The sequence below is a fragment of the Epinephelus moara genome, chromosome 3, assembly GCF_006386435.1.
Source record: "Epinephelus moara isolate mb chromosome 3, YSFRI_EMoa_1.0, whole genome shotgun sequence".
In the NCBI taxonomy this organism is placed as follows: domain Eukaryota; kingdom Metazoa; phylum Chordata; class Actinopteri; order Perciformes; family Serranidae; genus Epinephelus; species Epinephelus moara.
The window spans coordinates 5,325,647-5,346,669 of NC_065508.1; the positions used below are offsets into that span (position 1 = coordinate 5,325,647).

General features: G+C 41.7%; 1 protein-coding gene across 1 annotated transcript in view; it reads left to right on the forward strand.

The window, feature by feature from the left end:
* Positions 1-3,638: 3,638 nt before the first annotated feature.
* LOC126387853 (polypeptide N-acetylgalactosaminyltransferase 10-like) overlaps positions 3,639-21,023 on the forward strand; it is a 125,268-nt gene continuing 107,883 nt past the window's right edge. Inside the window, exon 1 of the mRNA XM_050040577.1 lies at positions 3,639-3,925. Coding sequence (XP_049896534.1) covers positions 3,767-3,925 — 159 coding nt within the window. The 5' untranslated portion in view covers positions 3,639-3,766. The remainder of the gene's footprint in view (positions 3,926-21,023) is intronic.

Sequence of the window (21,023 nt, forward strand, 5' to 3'; positions counted from 1 at the left end):
GTGACTCTAAATTGTCCATAGGTGTGAATGTGTGTGTGGATGGTTGTCTGTCCCTATGTGTCAGCCCTGTGATAGTCTGGTAATTTATCCAGGATGTACCATTTAACAGAACATTTAACTTAGGCCATGTTTACACGAAAACGATCCACTGAAAACAGAATCGTTTCTCATTTTCATTTTGAAAAAAGTTCCGCGTTTAGACGACAATGTTTTGATAACAATCGCCGTGCACACGGATCCGCAAAAATGACCAAAAACGCTGCAGTATACATGCCAGGCCAGTAGTTGGCAGTGTGACGCTTACGCTTCCTTCTACAGAGCGGTGATGTATAAACAAACAAAATGGCAACCGCACGAACTTTGTCTGGACGGACGACGAGGTAGAGTTGCTACAGTGAATCTACACTATGATGGGGAAGCGTTGATAAATTCAACAGGGTGAGCAGCACAAGCAGAGCTCAGGAGTCCGCCATTGTTGTTTTTGAATTGACTTTCTCGCGCATGCCTAGTGACTGGAACATGCGCATGTGCAAAAAGTCTCTGTTTTCAGAGGAACTGCATATTGCAAGTTTACATGACAACGGAGACAGTGCCGTTTCCAAAAACTTGCACTCTGGAACCTGTTTTCAAAACGTTGCGTTTTCAGGCACCCAAAACGCTGCTGTCGCGTAAACGATCGGCCAAAACGCAACTCAAGTTTACCGTTTTCAGTTGAAATCGTTGTCGTATAAATGGGACCTTAATCTTGTTTTGCTTTTATGTTGTCTGTTTAATTGTTTTAAGCCTAATTCATTGGAAAAGTTTCACAATGTGAGAAATACTATTCTTATTTCCACATTCAAAAGTCACAAGCTAAAGCAAAAAGAAGCACCTCTAAAGCTCACTCATTACATGTCACAGGTTCTTGTTTGTTTCCATACAAAGATTGAAATGTAAACATCACCATCTGTCAGCAGTCGCCCGCTGGCTCTAGCTTCATATTTAGTGATAAGACATGGTAGTAGTATCGACCTGCTGATGCAGTTAAGCCTTCGCAAGAAAGTCAATACGCTTTTTTCACAAAATTGATTAAAAATAATAGAGGCAAGATAGTACAGGGGTGTGGGTTTGCACTGCCACCTCACAGCAAGAGGGTTCTGGGTTTGAATCTACTGGTCAGCTGGGGCCCTTCTTCATGGAGCTTACATGTTCTCCCCGTGTCTGTGTAGGTTTTCTCCAGGTGCTCACAGTCCAAAGACATGCAGGTTAGTTGGTGGCTCTAAATTGTCCGTAGGTGTGAATGTGAGTGTGAACAGTTGTCTGTCTCTGTGTCAGCCCTGTGATAGTCTGGTGACCTGTCCAGGGTGAACCCTGCCTCTCGCCCAATGTCAGCTGGGATAGGCTCCCCCCCGTAACAGGATAAGCGTTTTTTGGAAAATTAATGAATAAACATTTTAAGTGTGTCATGTTTCGTGTTAAACACCTGCTAGTACAGACAGTACAGTCACATGCACGGAGCGTATGAACCAGACAACAGCCGAGAGTTTCTTTTGGGTTGTTTGGCTAACTCATAGAATTAACGTTCAAACCCAATATATCTCTCCACCTATGTAGGGAATGGATGTATGCACTCGCACATGCTTACATCTAGTTCCCAACAGACATACAGTAGGCTTTGTTCTGCTCACAAAAAAGATGTAGTGGCTGCTTGTATTTCCATCAGAGACACAGTTAAGCTAAATTTCCTCCCCCGCTGGCTCTGCTGTGTTGAAGGGGCAGCAGGAGAAACCTGATGGAACAGATGGTTGTTGTTTTGGACCTCACTGGATCAGTAAATACCTTCTTCAGTGCGCTATACAACAGCTTTCTTTTGATGACATTTCCAACACGTCTTATTTGGATGAGTGAAATATTTCAGTCGTGCTGTGTGACTATGAAAATCGGCTCAAGCCCACTGAAATGTCATGTGTGTTAACACATGCTTAGCAGGTTAGTATTTACTGAATAAAACAGTAATGTTTTTTCTTAGTTTAGTTAAACATTCAAGTTGTGTTGTAAAGCGGATTCTCAGCATCATGTTTTGTATTGCACAAATCACACGCTTTACATGCATCACAAATCAGCCAGGTGTGATGACAAAAGCAGGAGATATCAGCTCAACAATACGATCTTTTACAGGTTTTGTACGAGACAGCTGTATGGAGTATTTTCACGTCACATCACTAAATGCAGAAGTCATCACAGTTATTCCCTGCTGGGTGGCAAGCACAACACAGTCAGCATCTGCCTTTGTGAATTTCACAAACGCTGCTAAAATGTTGAAGAGCCGTCGTGCAATCAACTGCACAAACAGATCCAGAAATGATTCAGGCAGAAGATTTCACAGACAGCTGAAGGTTAAAGAGAAGAGGCGCAACAGGAAGAGACACTTCTCGAGCAGGTGAGTTGCATTAACTGATCACTCGCGCTTTTCTGAAAAACATTTTACAGTCTGTTCACAGACCATAAAAATGCCTTGAAGTCTCTGAGATTTTGATCAGGCTGACAAACCCGACATCAAGGCATGCATCCATATACTATATAGACAGATGGGTGACAAATAACATCACTTACGTTTTAACAGGTCTGACGCTACTATGCGCCCCGGCTGTATCTAGGCTAACGGCTAACATGCTAACTATTATTTTTATGTCACTAGTCACTTGAAACAAATTTAGGACGATAGGAGACAGGTTGAAATAAACCAAAATTTCCCTTTAAGTGTTTGATGATAGTGGTGGGGAGCACTGTCTCACGTGCTCAGCTGCTTTGAGATTAGGTGAGTGTGATGTGATCCAGCATCACGATTTACATAATTTTTATACCTTGTGCACTGTATGGAAGCATCTGCATTTACGTTAATATTAAGTCCGATTTTTTCTTAACTTTGACATGATATGTGTCATAAAACTGGTCATTTCTTTTTCTTTGTTGTGTAGGGGTGCCACCTGTTGGGTAGTTTGGCCCCTTGGTGTTTGTGAGGGGGTGGGAGGGGTGTTGTGCCATTTGAAAAGGATATGCATACCTTCTGTTTACTCATTAAGCATGTTAAGAGTTTCCAAAAAAAAGGGATCTGCCCTGTGTACTCAAAATGAAAATTAAAAGTTAGAGCTGTTATACTGGTGACCAGATTTACTTTAGCAGTGACAGGAAAGTCCACAGTGACAGCAGGATGTGTTTATGATAATCCCAGTCACCTGAGACAAGTGTCCATTTATATTCATGAGACAATGTCTTCAGGTGAATCAAAGTGGGCTCTATATGCTATCATGCTTCAATGAATTTATTTGACAGTCTCCAGGGTGGATTTACTGGGTAGCCTATACAGGTGGTTATTATGCCCCTAGAAAACATCGTTCGTGTTATTTCCGAGGTGCATGTGAAGGCGGCACAAGTCGTCAGCTGCCCATAGAACTTTCCATGATGATTTAGTTTCACTTTGCTCTCGCTGTGTGTAATCTACTGACTGTGGTTACACATGGGAATTTAATCTTTTTTTAAGAGATGTTAATTTCCAGTTTAAAAAGGGGGGAAAGTGGTCTTTTGGCTGAACCCCCAGCTCCTCACCCCCGCTCCGGCTTTAGTGCAGTGGTTCGCTCCCCCTAGCGGCGGAGCTTGCAGCTGTGGAGCGTCACAGCGCCGGTGTCCGTCCCCCAGTCAGAGTGAAAGTTGTCTCCGCTTGGAAAAGCGGGGGTACGGGGCTCGCTAGTTTCCACCGCCGCTGCTTCACACGCTTTCTCCCGGAGAGATGAGGCGGAAGGAGAAGAGGCTGCTGCAGTTCGCCGGGCTGCTCATAGCGGCTCTTCTTTTCCTCCCCAACGTCGGGCTGTGGTCTTTGTACAGGGACCGAGTCTTCGACAACTCGCCCGACACAGTGGACGGACCAGGCGGCATCCCCCAGATACAGGTAAGGAGCTCGGCCGCGGGTGGCTCACTGTGGCGGGGAGGTCTCCACGGTCTATCCGCTGGTCGTCGGCTGCCTCGCCGTGTACCAACCGTGGCGAGATCCGCCTGAAACCCTTCAAATGTTAGTTTGTTCGCTGCAGTGGGAGCAGATATTGAAACGCTGCGTACTTCCCCGTGCTTCTGTGCTCGCCTCAACGGTTCACCCCCCCCAATACCACCAACCTTTACATTCCCATACTGTGTGAGTGTGTGTGTGAGTGAGTGTGTGATGTGATTTACAAAATGGACCTCCTTTTAGCACTGTGCAAGCATGGCAGGTCATTAGTTACAGCGGCTCGGGTGAATAGGGAGCCACGTAGCTAAGCCGAAGCTGGGCGTCGCAGTAAGTTACAATAACACTGACTTCAGGAAGTTGTCAAAAAATGTGAAGCTGGCAGTGCTGCGTTCACAGGTTGACAGACGTCAGCATACACAGTTGCAAAGGTGCAGCAAAGGGTCAGTTTTCGTGGTTATGTATTCACGTGGTCATCGGCTCAGATTTAACAGCGGGTGCTTTTTTTGGCCACAGTGTTTTGTCGAGTCAGACTGTGCCCCCCATGTAGTCATCTTCTCTTTGCATGGAAGTTTAAAGCCCCCTATGTGTGGAAGTGGTATGTTATTATAAGCACATAGGGCTGCAACTAATGTTTATTTACACTACTAATCAATCAGCTTATGCCTTTTATGATTACGTATTGAGTTTATAGACTGTCAGCAAACCTTCCCAGAGCTTGAAGGTGAGGTCTGAGGTCACATTCCTCAACTAACAATACAAAATCCAAAGATTTTCCAACTACAGTGACATAAACTAAAACCTCAAACAGCAGCAAATCCTCACATTTGAGATGCTGGTATTATTTGTTTGTATTTGTATTTGTTGATCATTAAAATTAGCTTTTATTTTCCGTAACTTGATAACTTAAAGGAACACTTCACCCACCACATTACCATTTGTAAATCAATGATTCACGCTGTGTTACCTTGAATTAGTGAGGGAAAGTTTTTCTTGCATGCCTCCACGGAAAACGGGGAACATATTTATGTATTGACTGATTGGAGACCACATGTAACAACAGCAAAACTACATCAAAACATCCATTTACAAACTCTCACGTGACTTGTGCAGTTGAATCCAAGTCTTAAACACATGCATTTTTGCTTAAAAATCATAGTTTTGGAGTCAGACTTTAAAGAGAGCATGGATATGTTTCACTATTAGTCAAGTTTATTTTTTTATGTATTTATTTATTATAGCAAAAATACATGTGTTTGGGGAGTACTGAGGATGCGACTGCAAAAATGAGACTTGGATTATACTGCACGAGTTGTATGAGAGTTAGTAAATGGATGTTTTGCCATTTTCCATGGATGCATGTAAAAAAACAACAACAAAGTTTTCTTCACTAATTCAAAGTAACAGGGCACAGCAAACTGTTACACAAATGGTCATTTAGTGGTTGAAAGATTCTTGAATTAATTATTTCTTTTGATGATACAAGTCATTTTGTGTAGAAAAATGAGTCTTGGTCAAGTCATTGTGACACCAAGTCAAACATTTTCAACTCCCTTACAGCGGTAAGACATTGTTTTACTCACGAGTCAGTATAAGTTACATTTTTAAGCGACGCTTGCTGCTGTTTTAGAAGAATATCAGAAATCCTTAAAGACTCATTTAGCTGGAACAAAAACTACCCACAACCAGTATGATAAAAAATAGAATAAGATTGTGTCAATGTTGTCAAAATGTGTTTTATTTATTCATCTAAACTGAATTAGCAGCTAAAGTGTTATTGGGTGCGGTTACATGATGGCTTCTCATTCGAAATGAAATAAATCTGTAGAAAAATATCAGGCTAAGTGGGGGCGGTATATCTGTTTTATTAAAAGCCCTGGAGGTCTGAGTGTATAACATATGGCGTTAGCTCCTAAAAAAAAGACCACAGGTGGCGGGATATCTATCTACCTATCTGCCAGTGAACTTATGAACTTATTGCACCTGTAAATTAACTATTTGCTTCAACTATGCATTTCTTTGTTTGTGAGTTTGTCATACTGGGGTAAAATAATGTGAATATGGAAACATTAACATATTAATTGTAGACACAAAATCATGTTTAAATTGTATGGTGAAGCATTTCTAACTGTAAATAAACCCTGTTTCAATCTCAGAATGAAATAAATCTGAATGATATCATTCGGAATTAAAGTTTTTCCAGGTAGTTTAAATGAGAAATATTCATTCAGAATGAGGGTTTACACAGGAGATCAGTTTAATCGCCTTTTAATCGCCTGTATTTGGGTCTGCGCAAGGTTTGGGGCAGGGAAGGTTTCTGATTGGATACGTAGTAGTAGTCCTCGTTCCGGATAACAAGATGCTTGACGACGCCGTTCTTAGTGCCTTTTTCGGGCTTGTTTTGCTTATATTCTTGAAGCAGCAGTTCGACAACAACCTTGTTCTGCTAATGCTTCGTCTGTTGAGGAGGAGAAGGGAGGTAGAAGGTCAAAGAAGGGAGATAGAAGACCGTGCTTTGGCGAATGGAAAGCGGTGAGTGCAACGAGTCCGACTGCTCTATCTCAGCTCGTTGCTATGTGCATTATATACGTCATCGCGCCAGAAGGGCAAGGAAATAAGCATGCGCAGAAAGACCGTAATGAACTTAAAGAGGAATGAGTACAAGTTCGAGAAATTCTTTCATTGGGAATTTGAAACAGAATATACCAGCCTCTTACATCGGATTGAATTATCAATCGCATTGGCCATTTTCATTCCGAATTAGGTGTTTACAAGATCACTTTTAATAGGAATGAACTTTCATTCCGAATGAAAAGGTAATTAAACTGTCCATGTAAACACACTCACTGATTTGCTCATCTTGTGGGAAACATCTGGAACTACAGTTTAGTTTTAGGTTCATTTATCTATATAAATGCTATTTTCTCTCATTACTATATTAGGTTAATATCTAGTAATGTATTTATATTTTTCTTGTTACATTCGACACAAACAAGGAGAAGAGCCAAGTCCTGTTTCCATTGTTTTTTGGTTTAACATGCTTTGTGGTCAAGTTGGACTTTGTAAAATAGGTTTAAAATCAATTTGTCTGAACAGGAGACAGAATATATCTGTACCAGCAGGACAGAGGAGTTTTAAAGGATTCTGGAACAAAGTTATAGGGGTTGGGGTTTTCATGGTTCAACTTCTGGTTATTTTTTAAGGAGAATGGGAGCTGTGGCTTGAATTGAATGCAATGATCTTTTTAAAAGTAGAGTAAAAAAGATGAATAACTGTGAGGCACAAGCGGGAGCTGGGTGTGTTGTTTTGTTGGTCCACATAGAAACTGGAAAATCTCACCAAAACGGAGCCTATTTGGCAGACAATAGTAGCTCCTCTAATTCAAATGAGGCGATCTGCTGAATGGAGGCTTTCACTGATGGTATGTGTGTGTCTGTGTGTGTATGTGCATGTATGTTAATGTGAATTTTGGATGGCGATGGTGTTTGTCCAAAGTTCAGCAAACTTGCTTGACTGGAAACATTTTAGAAATGAAGTAAGGAAGCAGAGTTCTGTTTTGATGCGTTAGCTAGAGCCTGTCTCATAAAATGTTTGTTGCATGTGTCTCTTTTAGTAGAATAAAACTGGAATAACGTATGCAATAGCTCTGTAAACAATTCTTTTCATTATCAATTCATCATTTAGTCTGCAAATGTTGACAAATCCCCATCAAAAGCCCACACTGATGTTTTCCATGTGTCGTTGTTATCGGCAGCTAAAGCTAATTTGCAGGCTGAATTGTGGGAATGATAAAGCCAGCTTAAATCTTCTCCGTGGATTACTTTTCTCAGCTCAAGTTTGGATTTGATATCTTAAATGACAAGAGATGTTATGAATGGGATTAAAGGACATGTACAAGGCCGGGAAAAGCCTGTTACATATTAGCAAACTGTGATAACAGCTGTCAACCTCCAGAAGAGTTTGATAAGAGACAGGCAGGCTGAATTGAGGCCAACTTGCTCCAATAAATGAGCCTTTAAAGCGAGAGTTCAGCCCAAAACAGGAAGACAAACATTTGAGGCTAACAAGGTGCGTCTCAATTATAGTGGACAATTGACAATTCGCCATCGATTTACAAATGTCAATAATCGATTATCTAAATGTTCATTATAACATGATGTTGACGCAATGAAAGAGGCAGATCTTGACCATGAGGTCTGCAGCGCGGAAAGGCTAGAATGACCATGTAATTCATCGTCACTAAAGACGGCAGTTGCAGTCTGTTTCACCTTAAAAACACCTCTGTGTTGAAGAAAATAACTCTGCTCAGTCTGTTTCACCTTAAAAACACCTTCGCCCGGCCTGCTCAGCTTCTTGGCTTTCACCGGAGATAACGGAGAGTGAGGCTGCACGCACTCCGCTGCTGGCATAACGTAAATAACAACACAGCGGCCGCCCTGGAGCACTCTGCCTCCCCCTCATATTCTTATACACACAGGAGATTTGTGAGATGCTTTCAAATTTATTAATTCATTAATGCAGTTAACTTTTTATAATGAAAAGGATTTGGGCCATATATTATTCAAGAGAACGTGAGTTGCATACTGTTTCTGCTGAAATATTACACTACGGAAACACTGGACTCTAAGTCAGCATGTATATATCCCATATATATGTCCCACAATGGATTTGTGTGAGCAACTACAGATAAATACAATCTGACTGACCAGGGGTATGCAAGTAAATTCATCAGTTTTTAAGTTATGGCTAACTACAAATACAGTATTTTGATGCATCAAAATGCATCGCTAATTGTTTTATAATCGAATCTTAGCCCTCTAAATCGTGATCAAATCGAATCCTGAGGAGTCTAGAGATTCCCACCCCTAGTCTCAGTTTCATTCATGAACAAAGATGACAACTGGCAATAACTACTAACTTGTTCAGCAGCCATCTTTATTTCTGTTTATTTAAGGGCCTTGACACACCAAGTTGACGGTCGGCCATTGTTGAGCGACTGGTGCCCTAGTTTTGGCGGTGTGTGTTCTGTACCGTTGACACTGTTTGGGCCTTGTTGGTTTTATTTGGCAATTCAGGATGTTGAATCTGAGTCAGAGAGTGAAATCACTGTGATTGGCTGTTCAGCTCGGTGGACGAGACGAGAAACAGAAGTGAGGAAAGCAGATAAACAGCCAAGAGTCAAGAGGCCGTGGCATCAAAACAAACTTGTGATATTAGGTAAGATGATGGTTTTAGCCATTGTGCTCTTTAGCAGAAACGTTTAGGAATTGTTTGGGTAATTGTTTGCTAGCGCACAGTAAATATAATTTGTTCTTTCCACATTTGGTTGAGCTGTTAATGTTCTAACTGGCTAACTAGCATTGTGAATTTGTCCAGTCTGTCCTCTTTCAATGCCGAAAACTTACTAGCGCTGCCTGCTAGTATGCAGAGTTACTTCCTCTCAAACAGGCACAGAACGTACGTGCTAGTTGGTTGCTGGCTGTAGTCTTTGTGTTGTGTTCAGGTGCAACTTTTTGGCTGAGACACACATGATGAGAGGCAATACAACAATCTGGCTTTACTGTCACTAGTTCCTTGATGTTGGTTCGGTGTGTCTGGGTGGGAAATTTGCAAAACCTGGGGTAGTGAAGGAATGACCTGCCCTACACTCCATATGATTGGCTAGTACTCGTACTCAGTTAGGTTAAGGCAAAAGGAATAGGAATGGTTAGGGTTAGGGTAAGCCAATCAGAGACAGTAAAATGGGCCATTCCTTCACTGTCCTAGGATTCAGAAATTGGGCATCTGGGCCCTAAAGGCCAAAATCTAAAACCTTCATTGGTGAAAAACCAATGATTATATGAGGAGCGGATTCATTTGAACGTGCTGCTCTGATTCATTCCTTGCAAAGCTAACGGACAATGTGATTGTTGTCAGCTGTCATCACCTGAGCTGAGTCTGACACATTTTGTCTTGTGATGAATATACTAACTATTCTGGTCAGTTGCCTCACACATTATGTGGCCTTTGCTGTGTGATATAGGGCTTCTGCACTTTCCTCCCAAATATTAATGTTAAATTTCTATTGGCGGTTTTTATTTCAGGCTGGAGGCCATAAAGAACCCTGCACATTAGCTTACAAACACCATACACGCCTGCTTTGTGACAGCCATTGTCTGCTACCGCGGTGGTAACTTGTCACTAGGGCTTTATTGTTCACAACTTGCTGATCGAACAAAAGATGTAGATCCTCAGATGTTGATATGCAGGTACAGGCCTGACCTAAGCACAACAACAGTACCTCTCTCTCTGAGGGGCTGACCCTCTGTACCGTGCTAACACAGCTGTATCTAATACAGTGATATAGTAGTAGTGTAAGCTATAATCATGTGCTCATGCATACGGTGCCTCAATGAGTATTTCACACTGCTCTAGCAAACATCAGCTGCCTCCAAGCCTCCCCACCGTGACAGTGACAGAAAGGTAATTTGCACATTTCCCGTCTCTTATTAAGGAAGCCTGTTGAAGCAGAGGTGGCTCGGCTTCCTCCTGCCTGCTCCAGCAGCTCAGGTTAAGTGGAGGTGAGAGAAGATGAGAGCAGCGGGTAGAATTAAAAAAGAGGCCGTATAGTCTGACCTTCTGCCTGCTGTGCTGCCCAGCTAACTGGAGAAGGTGCATTTACACCCACCTCTTTTTATGCATGTTTCAATTTGTGCATAAAAAAAACCCCTGAAAACATTTTGAAACCAAAAAATTTTAAAAAATCGTTTACAAAAAAGGTCTTACGCTCGGGGCAGGTGGAAAGGATGGTGCATCGATAAAAGGTAAATTGTGACTAAGCTCTTTGGAAACAGATTCAGTGAATAAATGATGACGTACAGTCATGACATCCTGTCATTGCATAGACCACCGCAAGCTCTCTGCATCGTCTCTGGATGGCTTTTAGCACGCTTATGCTCACAGAGCTGTTACCAGAACTCTTCCAAGAGCACATAGGTTGTTCTTGGTTGTTTAAAACTTTCTATTCCCATTGTCCAGTGTGCTCTCCGTCATTATACATCCATTTTTTCCATTGTTTTAAGTTTGACTGGTGCTCTTTTAATTACATCATCTCAATACGCCCTTCCCTGCAGTGCCACCTGACTGGAGAATTGGCACTACCCACTGCTTATCTCGATGAACCACCTCCCAATATTTGCATAACATTAGAGGATAGAACAGAGCGTACCATCACAATTTATTTTGCAGATTTGGTTGAAATTTGTGCTACATTTGGATGGAAACCCAGTTGGTGTCTGCAGTGGCAGAGACGCATGCATGTCCTGACAAAGGCTTGGCAAACGTTGCAAAAGCATTCACGCTATCTCCCCAAAGCATTCAGTTTTCCCATCTAGTTTTAATTAAACAGGCAGGGGTGCCATCACTTTATTTGTAAGATCAGTTGAGCCTCTTATTGTCTGAAATATTTCAAACATGTTCCACCGTGATGGGTGAGCCTCGTGTTTTGAGCTGGCAGACGTCAGCAGGCTATGTTGCTGCAAATATTAAACTGAACAATGAATTAAAAGTATGGATTGTATTTGGTTAAATGCTTCCATTGTTCACAAGGTCATATTAGACTGTTACTAGTGTCTAATACTGTTCGTATTAGACACTCTAACTTTGGGAACCACTGCACTACTACTTAGTTAAAACCTGATTTTTTAACCATGGCAGATATGTTCCTGTACTGTTGCTGATGTGACTGTGTTATCGGAGGTTTGAGCTTCTTTTCCTATAAAGTTCATGCAGTAAATGTGAGGTGAAAGATGTTAGAATAATGGCCATACTTTGACTAACTTCTAACCATGGGGTTAAAATCCAGCAAAACTAAGCTAAGCTGCCTCCAGTGACTCAGCTCAGCTCTTCCTACAGCTGCTTCGCTGTCAAAGCCTCTCAGCCAAAGGTAACCAAGTCTGGATTTTGCTTTGAAGCAAATACTGCCATGAATTATTGATTCATCAATCGACTGAGAAAATTAATCAATAATTTATCTTTGCAGTTACAGGCCTCTCAGATGTGAGGATATGCTGCTTTACTCAGGCAATTAAAAAAAGTGCAAAAAAGCCATCACTTTGGGCTCTGATAACACGATAGGTAACTATATGAAAAATAATCAACAGGTTAATTGCTAAGGAATTGTAGGAATTTGGATAAAAAGCAAGTCTGAACTGTTCAAGGTGGGTTCGGCCCAATCAAGAGGACCATGCAGAAAGTATAGATTAGACTACGTATATTCTGCATATAGGGTATGTGGGATATATGTAGCCTATTCCCACGTCAGGTTCCATTTTTGGGCAACCTGCCGGTGGATTTTCCTCTTGCGAACTGGATGTAATCAGCTCTGATAAAAGTCCAGAAGATAAAGTGTGCTCTTGAAAGGAAACTTGGCTGAGATTCACGGCCCTGTCACAGAGAAATGAGAATCATACAGGCTTCTGTACACTGGAGGCTGCATTTATGAGCCACACACTGTAGGCTGGATTACTGTTCATTCATCACGGCAGGACCTTGTGCGTTTCCCCTCTGACACATGTACAGTACACTCCCTGACTCACATACACGCGCTTATATATGCTGCTTTTAGAGCCGGTAGAAGGTCGGTCAGCGACAGCCTGTTCTTATTAATGAGCAGAGCTCAAAGTAAACAAGGACATCTATGTAGAACATCTGAGGACAAGGTGAAATCCCAGCTGAAAAAATATTGTATCTTTTAATTTCTCATTTCTGCCCCAGAAGTCACAGCTTGTTGAACCGCAGCATGCCAGGCAAATTATTACTCCAGAATAAACTGGTTTTCTAAATAAATACCCCCAGTGCTTCAGTCTGATTTTGAATTCCCCGGCTGTCGGCTTGTGATGTATTCCTTCCCCACAGTCACAATGCAAATCACATATTTGTTTGACCCCCCTGTCCTCCAGGGCTCCCACAGGCCCGAAAAAAACAACACTGAAAGTCTGACATTTGTCCCTTTGAGGGAAAATAAACAAACCCTTGATGCTTTATTCATTTACTTTATATCTATTCAAAACCTTTTGAAGAACACATGTTGGCTATAATTAGGCTGCAAGTGTGCTGAGACATGATTGGACCCAATGAAATCATTTCATGGACTAATTTGCTTTGCAGCCTACATTGTTATAATAAGAAAAGCTAATATTTTCATAGCAACAGACTGGGAGGAAAAACTCCCATAACTCATCCTGTAGATATTGATAAAATTGTCGGTGTTCATTATGCAGCCTCTTGACAAATAATGTACTGTAACTGGGTGAATTAATAGTTTCTCCTATAACAGTTTACTCCGCAATTGGATTTTAAGAAGAATGAGTTGACATGTTTCTCATCATGAGAAGTAAATCCCAGGAACTGGGCCAAACCAGACATATAAAGTCATCTAAATGTCCCAGATTCCGATGCTTTTCCTTGGCACTCTGGCAGTGTCGAACTGTTTGACCTGCAGCTCCCTGTCTGTTTCCTCTCTGTTGCTATTCTGATAAACATTAAAGTTGAATAAGAGTTTAGCCCGTGGTTCTGTGAAAAATCTCTCCTTTCTGCTCTATTGACATCATGTGGGAGAGAGGGAATGATGTTTCATGCCAATAGCAGGCAGTGATTTGAGAACGCTCGGGGACCTCAAGGCTGCACCTACAGGAAGTGCGAGTCCAAAGAGCATAGAAACAAAATTGAAATTGAGTGGATTTAGGCTGCCCTCGCAAAAACCGCTCTTGCGGATTGCACCACACACGCACAAGGATTGGAAGAAAAAGCGAGACTCCTCAAGGCGTGTTTAGGAATTGGGAATAATTTGAGTCTGCAGTGAATTTCCTTATGAGGGCAAACAAGTGAGGGAAATGGGGGCTCTCTGCAATTAAGAAAATCACATCAGCTCTATGAATCCTGTGAGGTTCAGAGCAATTAGAGAGGCTGTGAGAGTAGGATTAAGACAATTTAACACAGTTTATGATAACAGTTGTGAGAGTTCATTAGAGTTTATTACGCTGCAGAGTGCTGCATGTCATGTTTTTGTAAAAATAGTCTTATATCGCTGCAAGGATGACCTCTCAATTTTTGCCTGTCAGTGTTTAACATGAGAGAGGATTATGTGAGGACAGAGAGGAATTGGCAAAGCTTGTCGTGAATCTGAAAAGGAAATTGGAAGGGAAACAAGCTGACAAAATATTTGCTTGTACTCCTGAATTAAATCCTGTTTTGAAAAATAAGCATTTTTCAGTATCCCATGACACTTTATTAACAAAATGATTAATTGATTAAAAAAGAAAACAATCAGAAGATTTATCAATAATGATTAGAATCATTAGTTGCAGCCCTCTGGCTGAATGTCCACAGCATTTTTGTTTTTTTTGTCTCTGAGTGCCAGTGGTTTTTTTAGTTGTTCCCAATGAGGTAAGAACGTATGCAGCCGCATGCGACCTGCTAGATTAAAGGCGATGCACTCAGTATCTTTTTTCCAGAGTGCTCCTGCTTCTTTGTTCGGCCACTCCCAGAGCTTCTACTTGAAAAGGCACTGTTGTCGTCACTGTCGCTGGTGTAATGGTCATCCTGAGCTGGACAATATGTCAGTCAGAAACTGTCACAACAAAATGTTGCTGGTGAGTGTTGTGCTTTGTTAGCTGTGTGTGTACTAAGCTTGTTGTTAGCTGTGTAGTCAAACCTCTGTAAAGGTAGCGTTGTGTTAGCCCTGACACATTACAAAATTAGACAGTTTTCTCATATGCTCGTGGAAATGCGATCATGCAGAGGTAGGGGGTGAGAAAATATAAAAAATACACTAAAAATACACTTTCATATTGCATTATTATGTGTAGTGATACTGTATTGATTCCCCAAAAACACCACAGATTTTTATTCTTAACATTTCTTTTTCCTGAATATGGTTACCTAAAGAATCCTGCAGGCACTTTAAACGTAATTGTTTTCACTGATAGAGGCAAATATTAATTCCTTTGTTCAGACTGTAAAAACTTTAAACTCTTTTATGCATATAGTGGTCTGTTCCTTATACTTTCACAGATTTCCTAAAATTGGATTCGTATGCCATATCGTATCATAGTGTATCGTATCGTATCGTATCGTATCGTATCGTATCGTGATACCATTCTTGGCAATACACAGCCCTGGGCAGGGGCTGATACAAACAAATGAATGACTACGTTTACGTGCATAAAATACTCCAGTTTTTACCCTTATTTCTTTTCCTTAGACAATATTCCTACTAAGCTGTTTACTTGGCTAATGGAAATGAATATTCTAGTAATATACTGTTTACATGCAGCCATGCATACTCTGATTAACATGCCATTTATCATGTCCAGATAGGGAAAAAGGAACGGCTGGAGCCACTTATGTCATTTTGCTATTTGCCCATATCCAGAACCCTGTGAATATCCAAGTCTTTCATAATGTTTAGAAGTAGGTGTGTTTCCTCTTCTGACCAGAAATGTGGGGTTTTATTTCGGGCATGCATCTTTACCCTGGCCTTGGAAACTGTTGGTGAGTTGGATTATGTAAAATCCACAGAGCTTTTGCACAGTCTCTGCACAAAAGCTCTGTGGATTCTCAGAATATCCTATATCTTACTTGTAGGGATGCACCGATCCGATATGTGGATCGAATATCAGCCCCGATATCATCAAAATAGATGGATCGGGTATCGAAAAATGCAACCTATACCTGAGGCGATCCTATTTCACACTATTTCAAATGCTGTTGCACAATTGGTTATTTTTGTTAAAAATAAATAGTTCATTATTGCATTAATCTGTTTCATCTTGTTTCATTTTATCTTAGAAAAGAACTGTGTAGTCATTAATGCCTGATGCCTCTAGTCTTTTCTGTTCTACATCGAAAGGTATCGGATTGGTATCGGGTATCGGCTGATACTCAAAGCCACAGCATCGGGATCGGAATCAAAACTGAAAAAGCTGGATCGGTGCATCTCTACTTACTTGGAAAATGTTTCGCTGGGTAAAAGGCCTTGTTGTGAATATCCAATTGGAATATGCTGTGTACATGGCCTGTATCAAATCCAGAATATCGTCATATTCTGAATAATAGTGGAATATTAGTGCACAGTAAATATAGTCAATGTTGTGTGAAATATCATAGCATGTTTCTGATAGCAATATGTCAGATACAGACTTGTTCAAATTCACATAGTTATGTGATTAGTCCATCTCATCCTGGTGAGTAACAGTTTTTAATACTTAGAATGAAATGTTTAAACACATGTTCAGGTATGTAAGAGTACAGTAAAAATTAGTTAATATTTATATGGGATTTTATCACCGTAAGATTATGTAGAGGGACACTATATCACATACGTCCAGGATTTTGTGATCAGGGGACAAGCCGTTACGTCAGTACCTGATGCAGTCTCACTGAGCTGTGGGCTAGCTGTGCTGCCAGACTGGGAAATGAGATTTTATCTTTAACGTGTTAAGCCTCTGGAAACGAGGGAGACTGAGGGATGAAAGTCATTTGCAAAGACAAGTGGAGTTACTCGCTGCAGACTTAAGTCATTGCACTTTATCACTCAGAGGTGGGAGAGAAAGGGAGGAAGGGAGGGGATGAAACACCTCAGGAGAAAAAGGCAGAGTGAGCGGGTAAAAGAGGTGTTTGTTCACAGGCTGACTTTGTTGGAGAGCGTTTCCTCCCCAGGTTCCTCACACAAGGCAGACGTTGACTCGCTGCTGGCTGCGGCACAGACTGAGCGCGTGCAGTGGCTGCTCTGTATGCCTGTCAGGGATCTGCTGCCCCAGATCAGTGCAAGGAGCCAAATGAGGGACAGGTGCAGCAGACAGCCTGTGGATACGGAGCGAGGAGTCAGGCTTTTAATTACAGCCACGTGGGTTATGGAGCTGCTTTTTTTTATGCTCAGATGATTAAGCTAATCCCAGGACGCCAATTTAAGGCCAGCTCTGTGCTTCACAGTGCTGAGCCTCACAGAGAATAAGATGCATCCTTAAGTAGGCCTATTTTTTGCATAAATCTGCTTCACAGTCACATTAACCTTGGGTCAGATAGGAACATTGGGCTGCGGATTAAATTTGTGTTTGCACAAAATCTGAAACATGCAGTCTTTGCACCAGTTTAATAATAGCCAGCATATGTTGGCAGCACTGTGCACTTCAATGTGAAACTGTGAGCAGGAGCGGGACCTTATTGCAGTTGTGAAGTGGAATTTTTACCCTACTGTGGATACCGGTGGTCTGCCCCGTGTGGGTTGGGAGGGAGTTACTGCCTGAAGCAAGGGTGTTCAAGTATCTTGGGGTCTTGTTCATGAGTGAAGGTAGAATGGAGCGTGAGATGGATTGGTGGTTTAGTGCAGCTTCTGCAGTGATGCGGGCCCTGTGCCAGACTGTCGTGGTAAAGCTTTTGAATTACTGGTCCATCTATGTCCCAACCCTCACCTATGGTCACGAGCTCTGGGTAGTGACCGAAAGAATGAGATCGTGGGTACAAGCGGCCGAAATGAGTTTCCTCCGTGGGGTGGCTGGGCTCAGCCTTACATGTAATTTATAGTTCTGCGTTGAATCGACGCGTAGGTTATGACGTAGGCTCCACGTCGATTTTGAGCCTACGTTGTAACTTACGCCGTAGGCTAACGTGCACCTCCCCAGAATTGTAACTAGGCCTACTTGTCGCAGTGACGCAGACCTGACACCATTTCCCTCAGGGGAAACTGAGCTTGTATTTACTTTTAGTTCACAAATGAGAAACAATAAATTGTGGAGACAGTAAAGCTTCCACTAAAACAGCATGTTAAGTCTTGTGTGTGACTTATCCTTTAGGGACTTATCCTTAGGGATTGATCCTGGCTTCATATGAGAAGAGGGAAAGATCGCCGGCCGCTCGGCCAATCAATACAATGTAAAATGCCATAGGCTTGTGCTAATAACGTTAGCATGTTGTACTTGTGGGGAAAATGTGTCCAGATAAAGACAAGTGTTTGTCTGTGAATGCTGCGAGTTGTAGTGAAGCCAATTTGTGTATCACATTTGTGTTTCAAATTGTCTCTATTAAGCTGTGTTTAATGTGTGTTTTGAATCAACTATACTTTACAGCACTACACAGAAACCTCTGCCGCCGACTAGTGTTTTGGAGGTGTAACTGCAGAGTGACACAGACACACCACAGCAGAAGTAAAAATGCTCACAACGGCATAAGCGACGTGCGTAGGCTAAGTGCGTAGGGTCAACGCACCACCATAAATCCCCTTTTAGAGATAGGGGAAGGAGCTCCGACATCAGGAGGGAGCTTGGAGTAGAGCCGCTGTCGTTTGAAAGGGGTCAGTTGAGGTGGTTCGGGCGCTTGATCAGGAAGCCTCTTGGGTACCTCTAACACCATTAGAGGTGTTGCGGGCACGTCCCACTGGTAGGAGGTCCCGGGGCAGACCCAGAACACGCTGAAGGGATTATATCTCATCTGGCCTGGGAATGGCTTGGGGTCCCCCTGGAGGAGCTGGAAAGCATTGCTGGGGAGAGGGAAGTCTTGGGTGCTTTGCTTGGCCTGCTGACCCCAGATAAGCAGATGAAAATGGATGGATGGATTCCCATTTCATTGTTTTTGTTTTTAAAATGTTATCCTTTATCCAGGATAATTTAATGCTACCTTAGATGTGTTGTGACCTTTTGTTTTGAAGGTGCACTCCACCAATTTAACACATGAATATCAGTTTACCTATCACAGCTAGTCAAGCTATGACAAGAGTTGTATAATGTCTTCAGTGTCTTTGAAAGGAACATTCTTGAGTGACTAAATGACCTCCTGGTGATGTCATCAGGGCTATCTCAGATTTGGCTTAAGACATCAAATTTTAACAGAAATCCTGTATTACAAATTTGGGATGTGGAGTTTCAAAGATGTGAAGCTTTACCAGGCATGGAGGGTTTTGAGTTGGAGGAATTGTAGCATGCAGTTTTGTTTAAGCTTAACTGTACTTAGGGGATAAAAGTCAGGATATCCCAGCTTTCCTGCTTAGATTTTAACCATTCTTTAAAAAAGAATCTGTCTTATGGGAGCTCCCCACTCTCCAACTTAATATTCAAAATCACTGCAGTATCCATTTAAAAAGTTCAACTATTTTTTCTGAGACATCATGTTTTCATGCCTTGGTGCCAGTGACCGCCATGGCTCGAGGTATTATAGTTTTGGGTCGTCAATTTGTTCTATTCTGGTGAACGCGATATCTGAGGAACGCCTAGAGGGAACCTCCTCAAATTTGGCAAAGGTCAGCTTCACTGTTTCATCATGATGTTCTGAGAATCGTTCTATATCTCAGAACCAGAAGGGGAGACATTTAGTCAAATACCGAATTGATGACACTAATCTTGGATGCCTACCCTGAAACTGTGCTGATTGTATAGAGCTCCTGTGCTGCCAGGTTGCAGATGTGTGTGAAGCATCCACATTGTGCCCAAAAATATAATTCTTACCTTTTTAATTTCTTCAAAGGCTTCACTACATACTGTATATTGTATGAGTCTGGATAGACATGAATTTCAACCATGAGGCAGTAATTCTAGTTTTCAGTTTTGTATGTTGGATAGTCTAAGAAAGCTAGTTGGTGTGATGTGTTGTCGAACCACACTGGAAATCAAAAGTGTTGTAGCCGTTCCAAATGGCCACTTGGCTTGAACAGTATGCTTTATGTCCAACATGAAGATACAGAGTAAATCAATAGAATTTAGCTGAATGGTTTCACACAGATTGTCCAACTCCTCTGTATCTTGTGCTCATTTAATAACTCTGTATGTTGCAGATTTGAACATTGACTCTGACCCTTGTACTCCTTATTATCGGCCGTTGGTAATCTTGATGGAGTAGGAATTAAAGGTCACCTACTGTTAACTGCTGTTATTGTTACATCATCAGATGAATTTCTGGACTGTAAAATGTTCCTGATTAAGTCTCCATTGAGAGCATGTTATTAACTGCTGGCTGATAAATGGACCTGCACTCTTCTTCACCTCCATCGGCTTTGCTGTGTTCAGTTTTTTTTGTTGTTGGCTGGGCGAATGTGTTTCCTTTCTCCATGCTGAAAAACTCTGTGTACTTGACCACAGTACCTGACCTATGATGAATTTATCCTTCTGAGGGGAAACGCACCAGTGTAGTTTTTTCTGGAGAGATTATTCTGTTTTTTCTTCTTCCAGCAGTATGGTTTGATGCGTGGAGCCTGCGTAGTCTTGGAGTCTGCGGCATTTAAAGGCAGTCTGCTGTGGGCTTTGTGCATATGAGATAAAAGCTGTGCGTGTTTATGTGTACAGAAGACAAAGCAGCATGTTTTTCACATCGCCTGTCTGGCTGCAGAGCAGTAACGATCCGGTTATTACAATCAGAAAAGCTTCACTGGAAAGAAGGAACAGTTTAAGCGTCCATAGCAGATGAACCATTTTACCTAAGGCAGGTTGCTCGACTGTATGTTTGTCTCACTCACTCTGCTGTGTCTATTTAAACACTGGTGTGTTCACATGCTCTCGAATAATGTGGTGATTCTCGTCTTTGGGCAGTAACCTGAATCAGAAATGATTCCATTATATCTGTTGTTTTATATCAGTAGATTAAGGAATAGCGTCAGAAACAAATGTAGAGTATGGACCTCCATTTGCACGGCAAACTGAAAGGCCAGAGAGTCGACAGAATGGTATTGATTGTGAACTGGACCTTAAAAAACACCTCTCCAAGACTGTAAGGTCACCCAGTAGTAGGGTTGGGAACTGATATTGAACCGATACGTTACCAGTACCGGTATCTGGAATGTGGTACCGGTACCAAACGGTACCTTATTTCGGTACCTTTTTAACCCTATGGGCCCTAGGCCTTTTTGGGGTATTTTTACTGCCTTTACTTTTAAGCTCATATCACAGTCATTATAAAGGCTACATACACATGCTATATCTTGTTTTTTTCAGCAATGTGGGCTATCCAGATTTGCCATCATTTCATGTCCTCCTATGTGCCTGTATTTTATATAAATTTTTATATCAATGAAAAAAACAAATCC